This window comes from Pteropus vampyrus, unplaced genomic scaffold (genome assembly GCF_000151845.1).
Source record: "Pteropus vampyrus isolate Shadow unplaced genomic scaffold, Pvam_2.0 Scaffold488, whole genome shotgun sequence".
Lineage (NCBI taxonomy): Eukaryota > Metazoa > Chordata > Mammalia > Chiroptera > Pteropodidae > Pteropus > Pteropus vampyrus.
This window is the reverse complement of record NW_011889269.1, coordinates 472,541-489,419: the sequence shown is the minus strand read 5'-3', so window position 1 is coordinate 489,419 and position 16,879 is coordinate 472,541. Positions and strand designations below refer to the sequence as shown.

The 16,879-nt window shown below is 36.0% G+C and overlaps 1 protein-coding gene and 1 pseudogene across 1 annotated transcript in view; both read left to right on the top strand.

The window, feature by feature from the left end:
• The window catches only part of SUPT16H (SPT16 homolog, facilitates chromatin remodeling subunit), a 35,206-nt gene that overhangs the window by 8,744 nt on the left and 9,583 nt on the right, over window positions 1-16,879 (top strand). Inside the window, exons 2-18 of the mRNA XM_011382751.2 lie at window positions 3,162-3,254; window positions 3,509-3,679; window positions 4,354-4,506; window positions 5,047-5,193; window positions 5,598-5,749; window positions 6,708-6,880; window positions 11,116-11,206; window positions 12,355-12,428; window positions 12,566-12,678; window positions 13,648-13,713; window positions 13,826-13,921; window positions 14,002-14,117; window positions 14,206-14,359; window positions 14,861-14,988; window positions 15,535-15,670; window positions 15,777-15,903; window positions 16,351-16,469. Coding sequence (XP_011381053.1) covers window positions 3,162-3,254; window positions 3,509-3,679; window positions 4,354-4,506; window positions 5,047-5,193; window positions 5,598-5,749; window positions 6,708-6,880; window positions 11,116-11,206; window positions 12,355-12,428; window positions 12,566-12,678; window positions 13,648-13,713; window positions 13,826-13,921; window positions 14,002-14,117; window positions 14,206-14,359; window positions 14,861-14,988; window positions 15,535-15,670; window positions 15,777-15,903; window positions 16,351-16,469 — 2,109 coding nt within the window. The remainder of the gene's footprint in view (window positions 1-3,161; window positions 3,255-3,508; window positions 3,680-4,353; window positions 4,507-5,046; window positions 5,194-5,597; window positions 5,750-6,707; window positions 6,881-11,115; window positions 11,207-12,354; window positions 12,429-12,565; window positions 12,679-13,647; window positions 13,714-13,825; window positions 13,922-14,001; window positions 14,118-14,205; window positions 14,360-14,860; window positions 14,989-15,534; window positions 15,671-15,776; window positions 15,904-16,350; window positions 16,470-16,879) is intronic.
• LOC111732773 lies at window positions 11,906-12,024 on the top strand (annotated as a pseudogene).

Genomic DNA, 16,879 nt, shown 5'->3' with positions numbered 1-16,879 from the left:
AAATATAAGGGAGTGTGTGTTACTAATTTGGGGAGGTTATCAAGGAAGCAGTAAGATCACTGACACAAAACTCATGTTTATTGAAGAATTAAAGTTTATGTGCCAAAAATTTGGAGAAGAAAGTGTTGATATATTAGAAGAATCATACAGCACAGTGATTCTCAAATTCTGATATCAGGTCCTCTTACATTTTTAAATTATTCAAGACCCCAAGAGGCTTTCTTTGTATAGATTGTATCAAGTATGTAGAAAAAAATCTGGTCCCATACATACATGAAGCTGGAAAAGGGAGCATATTTTAATAACCTTTTTCAATAATTATGGATATTCTTTGTTAGTACACTAAAACTCAAGAAGTGGTAGTCTCTTAAAAGTTAGTTGTAATGTGGAATGTGAAACCACAGTGGTGAATTTTTCATATTCAAGTTATGGATCTGTTTTGCACCTTGGATTCTTTATCCATGGATGGTTTTATAACATCATGCGGTGCTTGTTTGGAAAATACTGATTCTCAGTTGTACAGTTGTCCTAAATGTTACACATTTCATTATACAATATGGAAGAATCACACATGTTAATATCACCACTGACCATCAGAAAAGTCTTAAGTAGGGAAGTTGTCAAGTTCACAGTGGTGGGTACAAGTTTTTCAAGATTTTAATTTCTTGCTTGAAAACTCAAAAATTTTATTGCTGACAAACATGCTATTCATTTTCATTGAAGTGACAGGCTTACATCATTCATTTTTGAGAAAATGTTTGCCAGATACCCAAGTCTGGTTAAGTGGTTAGTTTAGCTTGTTACTCATAATTGTACAAGTGCTTTTCCTTCAGACAACCATCATACTTCAGTGCGCACACCAAAGTGCTTTGTGTGTACTCATATCTTCACACAGAATATTAAAAAGACATATACTTAAGGATTGGAATTTCATAATACTAATCATTGTTATTGCATCAAGGACATTGTTTAGTGAAACTGGCTTTTTTCCTCTTTTCATGAATGTGTGGTAGTGAAGAATTAGTTTGATGCCACTGCCTTGATTCATGCTAAGGCACTAGCAATTTTAAACTACGATTACTTTTGTATCATCAGTGAGAACTAATAATAAAACTTTACCAACCCTAAGGAAAACATTTTCTCACTGAAAATCAATGGGCAAATATATATACTTTCTATGTAGTAACTTCTTCGGGCTATGTGTTTTGTTGTGGTAGAGAAATTCAACAGAACCCTCAATTGCTATCATATTTGGTTTATTGGCAGCCAGAACCCTTAAAACGTGGAAGAGGATTATAGGTGTTTTTCTTGACTTTATAGGGAAAGTCAGAGATTTGACCTTATAGCCCACAATTACTAATCCTTTGGTCTTAACAAAGCGTTCAAAAGTAGTTAATCACACTCTAGTTTCAAAACTTACTACAAAGCTATAGTAATCAAAACAACATGGTACTAGTGTAAGGCTAGACATGCAGATCAATAGAATAGAACTGACAGTCCAGAAATAAACCTTCACATTTACATCATCCGATTTTTGACAATATGGAAGAATCAGTTGTGCCGAGACAGTACAATAGAGAAAGAATAGTCTTTCAACAAATGGTGCTGGAACAACTGGATATGCACATGCAGCAGAATGGAATTAGGCCCCTTTTTACACCATACACAAAATTAACTCAAAGTGAATTATAGATCTAAATATAAGAACTAAAACTATGAAACTTATAGAGGAAAGCATAGGTAAATCTTTATGACATTGAGTTAGGTTAAGTCTTATTAGATATGCCATCAAAAGCACAATAATTTGGTCTTCCTCAAAATTAAAAACTTATGCTTTAAATGACATCATTAAGAAAGTAAAAAGACAACCCACTGAATGGGGTTGTAAATTTGCAAATCATATGTGATAAAAAATCTAGAATATAAAAAGAACTCTAACAACTTAATAAAGCAATAAGCCAGTTACAGAATGCGCAAAGGCTCTGTCTGCCTAAACACCTCTCCAAAAAAGGAATACAAATGGTCAGTTATCACGTGAAAAGTTGCCCAACATCAGTAGCCATCCAAGAATGGCAAATCAAAACCACAATAAGATACTATTTCACATCTATTGGATGTCTATAATAAAAAAAGGTAAGTGTTGGTCAGCATGTGGCAAAATTGGAACCCTCATTGCTGTTAGGAATGTAAAATGGTACAGTCACTTTGGAAAAACAGCCTGGTGGTTCCTCAAAAAATTGAACATATAGTTACTATTAGACCTGCAGTTCCTCACCTAGATATATACTGGAGGAATATCTCTACACAGAAACTTACATGAATGTTTATAGCAGCATTATTCATAATCACCAAAACTGAAAATAACACAAATGTCCAGCAGTCAATGAATGGATACAATGTGGCATATACATATAATGGAATATTATTCAGCAATAAAAAGTATATAGTTCTGATGCATGTTACAATATGGATGAACCTTGAGAGCTTGTTAAGTAAAAGAAGCCAGACAGAAGGGCCACATGTTTGTTATATTATTCCATTTATATGAAATATCCAGAATAGATAAATTCATGGAAACAAATCAGATTAGTTGTCTAGGGCTGGGGGGAGATGGATAATGATTGCTAATGGGTTACTTTTTGATGAAAGTGTTGTAGATTGTAACAGATACGTAACTCTGAATACACTAAAAACCTTTGAGTTATACCTTTTAAATGGGTGAATTATATGTGAATTCTATCTCAGTAAAGCTTTTTTAAAAAATAGAGTAACAGGGATGGCTCCATAGTGTAGTGATTAGCACGTCTGCTTTACACACACAAGGTCCTGGGTTCGCACCCCAGGTGGAGCCATGGACCATATGCTGAGTACAACGCGGGGAATGCCCCAAGTGTGTGGGAGGAGATGCTCCGCCTTCAGAGATCCAGTTCTTTAGGAGAAACAGCAATATCCATAGGTCAGGGGTGGAAGTGTGGGGGAGGGGGAATTAAAGAGGGGGAAAGAAAATAGAGTAACTAATGGCTATGAGCTTGCCAAGCAAACCTTAAACTTGAATTTCTTTTAGGAAAAAATTATATATATCCTGAGTAAATACTGGAGTCTATTTCTATATTGCTGGTGTTAAAAGAAAAGAACCAAATTACCTATGCTTTACTTTTCAGAAAGGAGAAGATGAGTATGCCAACGTTGACGCCATTGTTGTATCAGTGGGTGTTGATGAAGAAATTGTTTATGCCAAATCAACTGCCTTACAGGTAAGGGATTTATAGCAGTTCCAAACCCTCGGAGTCATTGAATCATCTATTTTACTGTTCAATATAAGTAGCCACTAGCCACATTAAATTTTTAATTTCTTGGTCCAAAATCTCAAGTACTCTATAATGGCTATCATATTAGAGCAGATACAGAATATTTTCATCTTTACAAAAAGTTCAGTAGACAGCACTGATTTAGAACATTTTTTTTTTTTATCTGTACGTACTGTTGTCACTATTGTCTTTTCCCATAGACATGGCTCTTTGGTTATGAACTGACTGATACTATCATGGTCTTCTGTGATGACAAAATCATTTTTATGGCCAGCAAGAAAAAAGTGGAGTTCTTGAAACAGATTGCCAACACTAAGGGCAATGAGAATGCTAATGGAGCCCCTGCCATCACACTGCTGATACGAGAAAAGGTCAGAACTAATAAAGAATGTGTCATAAATATGAAAGAATGTCTAAAAGTGGTAAAAAGAAATGCCTTCTAGGAATTTAAAAGAATAAAAAGGGGAGATTTTAGTTGACTTGTGATTGTAATATCAGTTTTGTTGCATCTTCATTGTTAGGAAGAAAAGAGTTCAGTAACCCTAGAAGTTCTGCGACAAAACTAATGGGCTGTGAAATTCTGGTGAACACTAACTTTATCCTCCATTCTCGAGGACACTGTCAATTTTCGTTTTCATCTGGGTACCTTAATTGAAACAAAGAACCTTCAGTATTACTAGGGAAACTTAAATATACCTCATTTCCAGTTTTTTATCAGATGCGATCTTTTTTTTTTGTCATACTGCCCACCTGACATTTTTTTCTCAGGGTATTGCTCACCTATTATTCAGCTATTTCTGGAGAAAAAGAGTATTCTTGTCAACTTATATGGCACTTCACTTAAGCATATAAAAATATCCAAAGAAACTTTGTGTTAACTTTTGGGGTGTTATGGTGTGAGAGAAAGAAGTAGGTAAGGCATGGGGCTATAATTTATTCTTTCTGGGATTTAGAATATTTGTCTTTGCTTGTTTGTTACTAGTAGAACATACATGTCTAATTCTAAAATTAATTGACAAGTCTCTCTTCCCCGTGGCACTGATAGAATGAAAGTAATAAGAGCAGCTTTGACAAAATGATTGAAGCTATTAAAGAAAGCAAGAATGGCAAGAAGATTGGCGTGTTCAGCAAAGACAAATTCCCTGGAGAGTTCATGAAGAGCTGGAATGACTGCCTGAACAAAGAGGGCTTTGACAAAGTAAGAATACTCCCAGAAACAAGCAGATTGGGAGCTGAGTAGGCCAAAGTGTTAGGGGTTTCCATAACAGAATACAGAGAATATGTTTTAGGAAAACCGTACGTTTGTTCGCATTTCCATTTTCAATCCCTTTGGTGGAGCAGTCAGCCAGTTTTACTTTTCAGTCAGGAGTGAGGCATTCAGGAGATAGTTCAGCTCCTTCGGAGGGAAACACAAAAGTCTCTTATTGAAAAAAACTTTTGTTTTTCTCTTTTTTCCCCTGATCCTCCTGCCTGTCTTTCTAGAGAGAGGTGCTTACGTGTACATTTTAAGTGGTATATTACTTTAACACTTCTTAGAATATACACAGTGGCCTGGTAAAGAGCAATTTGAAATGTTTATTCAGTCTAAGAAAAGAATATTTAGATATTCTTCAAGCTACTGATGAATAGTTTGCTAAATAATCTAATGTCACTGATAATATTCACATTGAGAAAGATGCGTTTCTTTAGCAGTTCTATATTTGCATGTTAGAGAAACTCTTACCACTTTTGACTGCAGATAGATATCAGTGCAGTTGTGGCCTATACCATTGCTGTAAAGGAGGACGGGGAGCTCAACCTGATGAAGAAAGCAGCCAGCATCACCTCTGAGGTCTTCAACAAATTCTTCAAAGAAAGAGTCATGGAAATAGTTGATGCAGATGAGGTAAATGCAGAGGGGAAAGTCTTTTAGCCGTTTTAATGAAGCAGAAATAAATCTCTACAATGCAGTGTTTTGGTATGTGTTCAGCTTCCTTTGAAATTAAGCCTTTGATACTTAAGTTGGTGGTGTGTAATTGTGCCAGCTCTCTTTCAAAATAACTGTAAACCTGCACTGTAGTTTCTTGAGATTTCTAGTCCTTTACTTGAGAATTTCTTGAATAGCTGTAAATTCCACATACTGTTATCTAAATTTGCTTTGCATGTATACCAGTATGTTTCATAAGACTTTTATAGCATCCTAAATGACATCAAGATATATGTTGTCTTCCAATGATAACATCCAAAAATGCAACACTCCTCTTTGCCACCCTCTAGTACGTATTGTTTCATTTCTGGGTATACTTACAGAAAGTTCGACACAGCAAACTGGCTGAGTCTGTGGAAAAGGCTATTGAAGAGAAAAAATACCTAGCTGGGGCAGACCCCTCTACTGTGGAAATGTGTTATCCTCCTATCATTCAGAGTGGTGGCAACTATAATCTCAAGTTCAGTGTGGTGAGGTAAGTATGAGAACTTCAAAATAAACTAACAGCCAGAGCATTTCAACCTTTAGCCTATTTTTCCTTTGACTCATTCCGGAATTCAGAAACATTAGAGGAGACAGAATAACTATTAGTCTGCCTTCTACATTTTCTTCTTGTCCTATTCTATTCATATTTCTATTTTATTTCGTGTAGTTACTTATTTCTTGTAAACATTTTTCCAGACGATTAAAAATGCCGGGAGGGACATGCAAAACATGCCCCACAGAAAACATTAAAATCTTATTTGATCTATCATAATGTAATTCCTCTTCTAATTTTTTAAAAATAAATTTATTTATTTTAATTAGTTTCAAGTATACAGTACATTGGTTAGACATTTATATAGTTTATAAAATGATCCCCCCTAATTGCTCCTCCTCGCCTCTGGTTTTTCACCTAGCCAATATATTAATGCTAACAGTATTCCCTATGCCATGCTCCCCATCCCTGTGACCGTCTATCAACTACTGATTTGTACTTCTTTAACCCTTCACGCCATCCTCCCAGCCCCTTAACTTCCCAACCCCCCCTTCCCCTTCTAATTTTTAAAAATATTGTGAAGAATGCTTTTTACCTGGTCAGTCTGAAGGTACTAAATCAGAGTGAATACTGTAATTCATAGTAAACCGATGACTTCTCACCACCATACTATGAGAGTGTAGTGAAAAAAATTTAGTATATTCTTTGCATATTTAGGATACAACTCAACTTTTCACTGAATTTTTATTCTAAAAGTTTGGTCACTTATTTTATTTTAGACCCTTATTATAAATGGTTTATTTATTTATTTTTTAAAAATGTATAGGTCCTTATTCTGCTTCAGCTTTGGAATATAGCAGAGAGAGGCAGTGATTACAAATGTTATGTGCCAGTGATACTAAGGACTTTCCTAGTTTGGGTAATGAATGAAATGCTTTCTTCCTTTGGTCTCCAGTGACAAGAATCACATGCATTTTGGGGCCATCACTTGTGCCATGGGTATTCGCTTCAAATCTTACTGCTCCAACCTTGTTCGTACTTTGATGGTTGACCCTTCTCAGGAAGTTCAAGAAAATTACAACTTTTTGCTCCAGCTTCAAGAGGAGCTGCTAAAGGAATTAAGACATGGTGAGGTGCCGTAGAAAAAGTTTGGAAATCATGTAACAAAAATGTTATTAGTGTTTATGTGAGTTTATATTTCTGAGGTTCTCGTACTAAAAATAGAATTAGATTTTACTAACCTATCATCTTCACACTTAGTCCTTGAATCTCCTTTTCTTTTAGGCATGAGTTATTGTCGTTTGACATTGATTTTTACAAAAACCTCACTTCTGTGTCCAGATCTTCATAAAATGCTGTGGCCTTATTACTCTTCGTTAGAAGTTTAGAAAGTTTTGGCGTTTTTTCGAGGCATAAGTCACATAAAATTATATTAGTTTCAGGTGTATAACATAAGGGGTCAGTTTTTGTACATACTGCACAATGATCACCACAACAAGTCTAGTTAACAGATTTTTTTTTCTTGTGATGAGAACTTTTAAGATTTACTCTCTCAGCAACTTTTCATATATGCAGTACAGCAGGGGACCAGTACCGGTCTGTGGTCTGTTAGGAACTGGGCCACACAGCAGGTGGTGAGCAGTAGGCGAGCGATTGAAGCTTCATTTGTATTTGCAGCCATTTCCCAGCACTAGCATCACTGCCTCTGCTCCACTTCAGATCATTAGGCATTAGATTCTTATAGGAGCACTGATCCCTGCTACCAAAAAGATTGGGGACCACTGCAACACAGTTTAACTATAGTTGTCATGTTGCACATTACATCCCTATGACTTATTTATTTTATAACTGGAAGTTTGTACTTTTTGACGCCCTTCACCCATTTCACCTACCCACACACACCCTGCCTCTGTCAACCACCAATCTATTCTCTGTGAGCTAGCTTGCTTGCTTGCTTGCTTGCTTGCTTGCTTGGAGTCCACATATAGTGAGATCATATGGTATTTGTATCTCTAACTTATTTCACTTGGTGTAATCCCCTAAGTCTTCCTGTGTTGTTGCAGATGGCAAGATTTCTTTTTTTATGGCAGAATAATATTTGTGTGTGTGTGTGTGTGTGTGTGTGTGTGTGTGTGTGTGTGTGTGTTTAACCCTTGAACAGCATGAGGTTTAGGGACACTGACTTCCCACAAAGTTGAAAATCTGCATATAACTATTACCAAAAACTTTCTTAATAGCCTACTGTTGACTACCAAAAGCCTAACCAATAAATAAACTGTCAGTTAACATATTTTGTATGTTATATGTATTATATACTGTACTTTTGCATTAAATTAAAGCTAGAGAAAATAAAATTATGAAGAAAATCATTAGGAAGAGGAAATACGTTTGTAGTATTCATTGAAAAAAAGTCCACGTAAAACCAAAGGTCAGCTGTACCACCTTTTCTTTATCCATTCATCTATTAGATTGTTTCCATATCTTGACTATTATAAATAATGTTGCAGTGAAATTGGGGGTGCGTATATCTTCTCAAGTTAGTGTTTTTGTTTTCTTCAAAAGTGGAATTGCTGGATCATGTGGCAGTTCTGTTTCCAATTTGGGGGAACCTCCATTCTGTTCCATAGCGGCTGCACCAGTGTACATTCCCACCAGCAGTGCATAAGGGTTCCCTTTTCTCCACATTTTGCCAACACTAGTTATTTCTTGTCTTTTGATGATAGCCATTCTATCATATGAAGTGATACCTTATTGCGGTTTTGATTTGCATTTCCTGGATAATTAGTGATATCGAATATATTTCCATGTACTTGTTGGCCATCTGTATGTTTTCTTTGGGAAAATGTCTGTTCAGATTCTCTGCCTATTTTTTAATCAGATTGTTTTTTTGCTATCGAGTTCTATAAATTCTTTGTATATTTTAGATATTAACTCTTACTAGATATGTGATTTGCAAATATTTTACCTCATTCAGTTGGTTGCCTTTTCATTTTATTGATGGTTTCTTTTACTGTGCAGAAGCTTTTCAGTTTGATGATTTTTGCATTTGTTGCCTTTGCTATGAAGTCCTACTTACTGATTTTGGTGTCAAATCTGAAAAAAATCATTGCCAAAAATGTTGTCAAGGGGCTTATTGCCTGTTTTTTCTTCTAGGAGTTTTATAATTTTTCGGGTATTATTTCAGGTCTATTATCCATTTTGAGTTAATTTTTGTGTAAGTAAGTGTAAGGTAATGGTCTAGTTTCATTCTTTTGCATGTGGCTGTCCAGTTTTCCCAATACCATTTATTAAAGAGATTGTCCTTTCTCCATTGTATATTCTTGGCTCCTTTATCATAATTAATTGATAATATATATGTGGGGTTTTTCTCTGGGCTCTGCATTCTGTTCCATTGATCCTTGTGTCTGCTTTTATAATACCATGCTGTTTTGTTTACTGTAGTTTTGTAATATAGTTTGAAATCAGAGTGCATGACACCTCCAGCTTCTTTTTTCTCAGAATTGCTTTGGCTATTCGGGATCTTTTATGGTTCCATACAAATTTTAGAATTGTTCATTCTATTTCTGTGTAAAATGCTTTTGGAATTTTGATAGGGATTGCATTGAATTTGTAGATTCTTTGGGTTGTGTGGACATTTTTCCAATCCGTAAGCATGGAATATAACTTCATTTATATCTTTAGTTTCTTCATCAATATCTTATAGTTTCAGGTCTTTTACATCCTTGGTTAAATATATTCTTTTTGTTGCAATTATAAATGGGATTGTTTTCATAATTATGATAGCTCATTAGTAATATAAAAATTCAACAGATTTCTGTATATTGATTTTGTATCCTGCAACTTTACTGAATTTATTAGTTCTAACATTTTTTTGAGTTTTCTATATATAGTATGTCATCTGCAAATAGGGACAGTTTTACTTCTTCCTTTCCAGTTTGGTTGCCTTTTACTTCTTTCTTTTTTTTTTTTTGCCTAATTGCTTTAGCTAGAAATTTTAATACATGTTGAATAAAAGTGGGGAGACAGGGCATCTTTGTCTTGTTCCTGTTCCTGATCTTAGAGGAAAAGTTTTCAGCTTTTCACCATTAAGTATGTTAGGTGTGGGCTTCTCATATATGGCCTTTATTATGTTGAGGTATGTTTCTCTATATCCACTTTTTTTGAGTTTTTATAAATGGATGTTGAATTTCGTCAAATGCTTTTTCTGCATCTATTGAAATGATTATATGATTTTTATCTTTCAATTTGTTAATGTAGTATATCACATTGAATTGTGGGTATTGAATTATCCTTGCATCTCTGAAATAAATTCCACTTGATCATGGTGTATGACCCTTTTAATATATTTTTGAATTTGGAAGAACTTTAGAAAGTTACAAGAACTAGTATCTCTACCAGCAGAATGTATAATGTTCTACATCGAATGGATAAGAATAATCTTAGTGTAAGAGCAAAACTAATAGGTTTCTGCTAAGCAAGCAACCTTTTTTTTTTTTTTTTTTTTTTTTTTTTTTGCCTTGAGCCTGTATACTCCCAAATGGCTAAATGGGAGTTTCTATTTACCACCTTTAGGCCATTTTGTAAGCCAACCTATGTTGCCCAGAGCTTCTGGGCACCATTTCTTCATGATATCTCAAGTTGATTTTGAGAAATCCTATTGGAAATCATGGTCATCAGTAGTTTAATGAGGATAAAGATCCCTCTGAGGCTACCATATCTGGGACTACTCTGGCTTGAAATAATCTATATCCTAGATCCTGAAAATCAAGGCCAGAGTCCTTCTAACAGTAATTCACCCCTTCAGTAGTCCTGTTTTTCAAAATGTATAATAACTATCATGTGTTGCCATTTATCAACACTTAAAAAGTTATTTTGCTGAGACCAACTGATGTATCACAGTCTCCCAGGTCAGTGTTTCTCAAATTGTATAATTAAGAATAACGGGATAGATTGTTTTAAAAAATACAAATTTCTAGGCCTTGCTACTCACACAAGGAACTGTATTCCTTAGTTCAGAGGTTCCCAGGCTACAGACTGGTACCAGTACATGGCCAGTTAGGAACTGGGCCCACACAGCAGGAGATAAGCAGCAGATGAGCGAGCAAAGCTTCATCTGTATTTTCAGCCACTCCCCAGCGCTAGCATCATCGCCTCAGCTCCACCTCAGATCATCAGGCATTAGATTCTCATAGGAGCACTGGTCTGTGGTGCCAAAAAGGTTGAGGACCACTGTGCTTAGTTCACATTTTCAGAAACCCTGCTTTGGGAGACTTAATAGGTGAGGAACTGTTGATTGAGAAATGTGGTTTTGTTTTTTTGTTTTCTGAAAGACACTTAATGTTCCCTTTCTGTCTTATCATTAGGTGTAAAGATATGTGATGTGTACAATGCTGTCATGGATGTGGTTAAAAAGCAGAAGCCAGAACTGCTAAACAAAATTACCAAAAACCTAGGGTAAGATGCTGTGGATGTACAGTCACTCTGAGTGGATTTTCATGACTGGCCTTGGTCACCAGAATATTCTTAGACTGATTTAACCCACATTTATGGACAATTAACTTAACTGTGTGCCAGACATATAATGTTATCAGAGAACATGAGAAAGATTTAAGTTTCTCTCCTAGGAACAGGGTGGAGATTTTTCTAGACCAGTATAGTAGATGCTAGTAGATACTCCAGGCTTAAATTGCAAATGTTAGGGAATATTACATGCTATATTACAAATTTAAATACTCTGAGATGTCCTGTTGAATAAAAAAAATTGTTTGAGTTTTTATTTAATCCAGTGTTTCTCAAATGTATGTGACCATTGAACACCTAGAAGTATCTTACAGAATCAAAGACATTTTGGGAAATAAAAGCTCTAGGCAGCCTCCTTAGATGGAAACCATTCTGGAGTTTACAGTTACTTACTCCACTGCTCTAATGGACAAGAGGAGATATGTTGACCTAATACCACGTCTTGGCCGGTGACTTAATGAATCTAGTTATCAACATTCCACTAAAAATTGCCTTTCTTAATCCAGTTGTTACTGTCTTGATAATGTACCACTTGATAGTCTCTGCTAAGCTATAGGAAAACTCACTTGATTTCATGGTAGAATATTAAAATTTAAATGTAGATGAATAAGCTTAAATAAAGAATGCTTAATAGTCTGCATCCATGCCACCCTGAGCAAGCCCGATCCTGTCTGATCTTGGAAGCTAAGCAGGGTCGGGCCTGGTTAGTACTTGGATGGGAGGCCACCTAGGAAGACCAGGTGCTGTAGGCGTAAAAAATAAAAAAATAAGGGATTGTAAGCTGACAAGGTCCTTGAATCTGTGAGGTCAACCAGGGGTTGCCTCACCTTAAAAGAAAAGAAAACGCTTAATATGATAAATGTTACATGAGGTACTTAATTAGGATGTTGTTTTCAGTATATTAAGAGCCCTAAGATTACCCTCTGATTCTCTTCCATAACTGACTGATCAGCAGCAGCAAATCACTCAACATGTTTGCCTGCTTTATCTTGAAAATCGAAATAAGATGTATTATACTTGACACGTGTGTGAGATCTTTTAGCCTATTGCTGAAGTACCACTTCCTTTTTTTTTCTTTTTAGATTTGGAATGGGAATTGAATTCCGTGAAGGCTCTTTAGTAATTAATAGTAAAAATCAATACAAACTGAAGAAAGGTAAGTTTTACATGCATGCAATAGGAAAATACTATTGTAAATCTTTTCCTTTAGCTTCATCTCTCTCTTATATGTAAAAATCTACGTTTCTCCATCCTTTCACAATCATAGACTTATTTTCTGTTTTGCTATTTTAGGGATGGTATTCAGCATCAATTTGGGATTCTCAGACCTGACTAACAAGGAAGGGAAGAAACCAGAAGAGAAAACATATGCCCTATTCATCGGTGACACAGTGCTCGTGGATGAGGTGTATATTGCATCAGACTTTTGAGTGCTCATGAACTGACTTTTGAGGCACATTTTGTACCCCGTGTGTTTTTTTGTTTTTGTTTTTTTTTCTTAAAAGTCTTTGTTAAAATCTAGCCAAGGGCAGAAATCCATGTGAGAGCTTGACCTAATACAACTAGGAATAGAGATTGTAGTCCAAGTACCAGGGAATGATTTAAACTGAACTATTTGTCATGTTGTGGCTTGAACCTTGATAATGATAATATCAAGAACTGATTCTAATAATGGAACTGATTTTTTTAAGTAATGGCTTTATTGAGTTTCAGTTTACATACCGTACCATTCACCCACTTAAAGTGTAAACTTTAGTGATTTTTAGTTTATTAAGAGTTGCACAATCATCACCACAATCTAATTTTCATCACCTGTACCCATTAGAAGTCATTCCTCTTTCCCCACAAGTACCCTAGGCTTAGACATCGACTAAACTACTTTCTGTCTGTAAGGATTTGTCCATTCTGTACATTTGTGGTCTTTTGTGACTGGTTTCTCTCACTTAGCAGATACTGATTCTGGATGCTAATGATAGCAAATATCTTCAGTGTTCTTATTATAAGCTAAGCACTTTTACACATTAATTCATTGATTGAATTCTTACAATAACTATTACGTAGGTATTCTTATCCTCTTCATATACAGAAAAAGAAACTGAGGCACAGAGAAATTTAAATAACTTGCCAGATGTTACACAGACAGTGTTTCGGCCAGGTTTCAAATCAAGCCTGTATTCTTAACCATAATCCTAGTGTTGCCTCCCACATTATAGTTCTTACTGAGAGACTGGAACCCAAGAACTGTATTTATTCATTGTCAAAGATTATAGTATCCAGAGGTTCAAAGCATTACCCAACTACATACTAGGTTAGAAAGTGAAAGTGTTTCATTTAAATGTTCTTATAGATTTCTGACTTCTCCCTTTTTATTCTAGGATGGCCCAGCCACAGTTCTCACTTCCGTGAAGAAGAAAGTAAAGAATGTGGGGATTTTTCTAAAGGTAGGAAGAGGATAAATGAGTGATAAAGGAAATTTGGGTACAGTGAAGAAGATAAACAATATCAGCTAAAAAACTGTAACTCAAATTTCTGATTATGACTTTTTCCCTGTAGAATGAGGATGAAGAAGAAGAGGAGGAGGAGAAAGATGAGGCCGAGGACCTATTAGGAAGAGGTTCTCGGGCAGCATTACTTACGGAAAGAACACGAGTGAGTTTACTGTTTTATACTACATTGATCTCATATCTGTCATATGGCTCACATGTTCTGATCGCCTGGGTCTTCTCTAGAATGAGATGACTGCAGAAGAGAAGCGAAGAGCACATCAAAAAGAACTGGCAGCTCAACTCAATGAGGAAGCAAAGAGACGACTGACTGAACAGAAGGGAGAACAGCAGATTCAGAAGTAAGAGTTTGCATTGAACAGTGAAATTGTGTTAGGGTTCTGTGAGATTAGCAGAAATTCTTCAAAAATTTTTTTCTCCTCACTCCAGAGCTCGCAAATCTAATGTGTCCTATAAAAACCCATCTTTGATGCCTAAGGAACCACATATTCGGGAAATGAAGATCTATATTGATAAGAAATATGAGACTGTAATAATGCCTGTGTTTGGCATAGCAACACCTTTTCACATTGCCACGATCAAGGTACTAACATTGAATCCAGTTCCGTCCAAATTATTTCTTAAAATAGTAATCGTGCTTACCATAGATTATTGTTTTGTACTCCCCATCTTCTTCAGACTCTGCCTGTCTCACTTTACATACTTCTCCCTCTCTCCCTTACTTCCTGCTATCGTTTTCCTCCCTTTCCAGTGTTCACTTTGTAGAAAGTTAAATGATCTAGTTTAGAAACATAATTTGCTTCTCCTTGAACTTTTTTTGAGCATTTTTTAACCTATAGTTGTACACATGGCACAAGGTACTAGGAGAATTCAGTGATTCTTTTTGAAATACACTCAGTCCTACTAAAAGATCAGCTAAATATGTAGTTTATTAGATTTAGATTAAGGTTGACAGGCTAGGTTTAACAGTTAGCTTATAACTCCTAACTTAATTTTAGCATCTCTATAACTCCTAATCTTTGTCAAGGGAAGAATCCTGTGTGTTTGTCTGGTTTTTTTTAATGCTTTTCCTTACTTTGAACAGAATATAAGTATGTCGGTGGAAGGAGATTATACTTACTTGCGGATCAACTTCTATTGCCCAGGCAGTGCTCTGGGCAGGAATGAGGGCAACATCTTTCCTAACCCAGAAGCCACTTTTGTCAAGGAAATGTGAGTCCCCAGGAAAACAACCATCCCTAAATCTCTGCTGGCTGGAGTGGCACTCTCAAAAACATTTTATACTCTGTGGTACATCCTTCCCAATCTAGTGAATGGCAAAGCCTCCCTCAGTGGCACTTGTTTAGGATCACCTTGAAAGCTTTGTACTATTTTGAGGATAAAACATAACTTAAAATCCTCATGAAAATATATTATACTTACTACACATATTTTGCAATAGAATCTTAAGGAAATGTGTGCCACATTGGAGTCTATTCCTTAGTGGTACAGAATGGAATAATTTGGGAGGTTATGCTAAAGTTGAAGAATAAGTATGATTGCCCCATCCAGTGGCTTAGCCATTTTTAACATTCTTTGTTTAAGAGACAAGAAAGAGATTTTTTTTTTTTTTTTTTTTTTTTTTGCTTTCCAGGCATTGTCTCAGCATTCAGTGGTATTGTTTTCTTCTGAAAGATATTAAGCCAGTTATAAAATATAGTAATGAGTGCAGGTTACCTGGCCTGATGAAAAAACTTATATATTTTCCCCTTTCTACAGTACTTACCGAGCTTCAAATATGAAGGCACCCGGAGAACAGACAGTACCAGCCTTGAACCTTCAGAATGCTTTTCGAATTATAAAAGAAGTACAGAAGCGTTATAAGACTCGGGAAGCAGAAGAGAAAGAGAAGGAGGTGAGCCTGAACACAGACAAAAGCACCTCTCTGCAAAAGGACACATGAGGGTTTTGGGGATGTATAAAGATACATGAGGATTCACATTAATTTTCATTGCACTTAGGGCATTGTGAAACAAGACTCCCTGGTGATTAACCTAAACCGGAGTAACCCCAAACTGAAAGATCTGTACATTCGTCCAAACATTGCCCAAAAGAGGATGCAAGGTTCACTGGAGGCCCATGTCAATGGTTTGGATGATCTCTCTTTTTTGGGTGGGGGTGTTGGTGCATGTGTGTGTGAAATTGCATGAGTACTACGAGTGAGTGCATGTAATGCCTCATGTTTTCAGTTGTGTTTCATAAAGTCATCACATCTTAGAGTCAAATGGAGTTTTGGCTTCTGACTACCAGATGCCACATGCTACTTTACTTGTGTGAGGAGACATGGAGTGGGGAAGGGCTTTGTCTTCTGGGGCACATTTGTAGGAATGACAAGATCAGATAATATAGCGTGACAAGGAAATACTGAGGGGAATCTGCTTACATCTCTGAATGGCCAGAAGGAAAGGAAAGCTCTGTACAATTTTTGGCATTTCCTCTGACCCTATCCAAATGAGCCAGGAAAGATGCAGTACCTTTTGGCCTAACCTAATGATGCTGGTTGGTAATTAGCCGCTTCTTCCCTCTGCCATCAAGGTTTCCGTTTCACATCTGTTCGAGGAGACAAAGTGGATATTCTGTACAATAACATTAAGCATGCACTGTTCCAGCCCTGTGATGGAGAAATGATTATTGTCTTGCACTTTCACCTCAAGGTATATCTTTCTACTTATTAGCTATGAGATCTTGAGCAAGATCTTTTTGTCACCCTCTTTCCATGAAAATGGTGATGAAAAAATGTCACTGATTATATAAGGTCATTAAGAAAATTGAATAAAATTATGTTTATAAAGTTTACTGTGACTGACATCTAGAAGGTGCTAAGCATGTTTGTTCCTTTGGTGTGATATATAATGACCACCAAAACATGAAAGGTCTCTAAATTCTTTCTGAAGTAGAAAGTTTTTGCTTTAGACACAATTATCAACGCAGTCTCCAGAGTTCATTCTGTTAAATAGGAGTACATTTTAAAACTTGTACTCTTTTACATTCCCAAATGTCATTATTTATGATGACTCCAGAATTTAACTATGGAGTTTAACTATGAATAGTTGAACTATTTTTA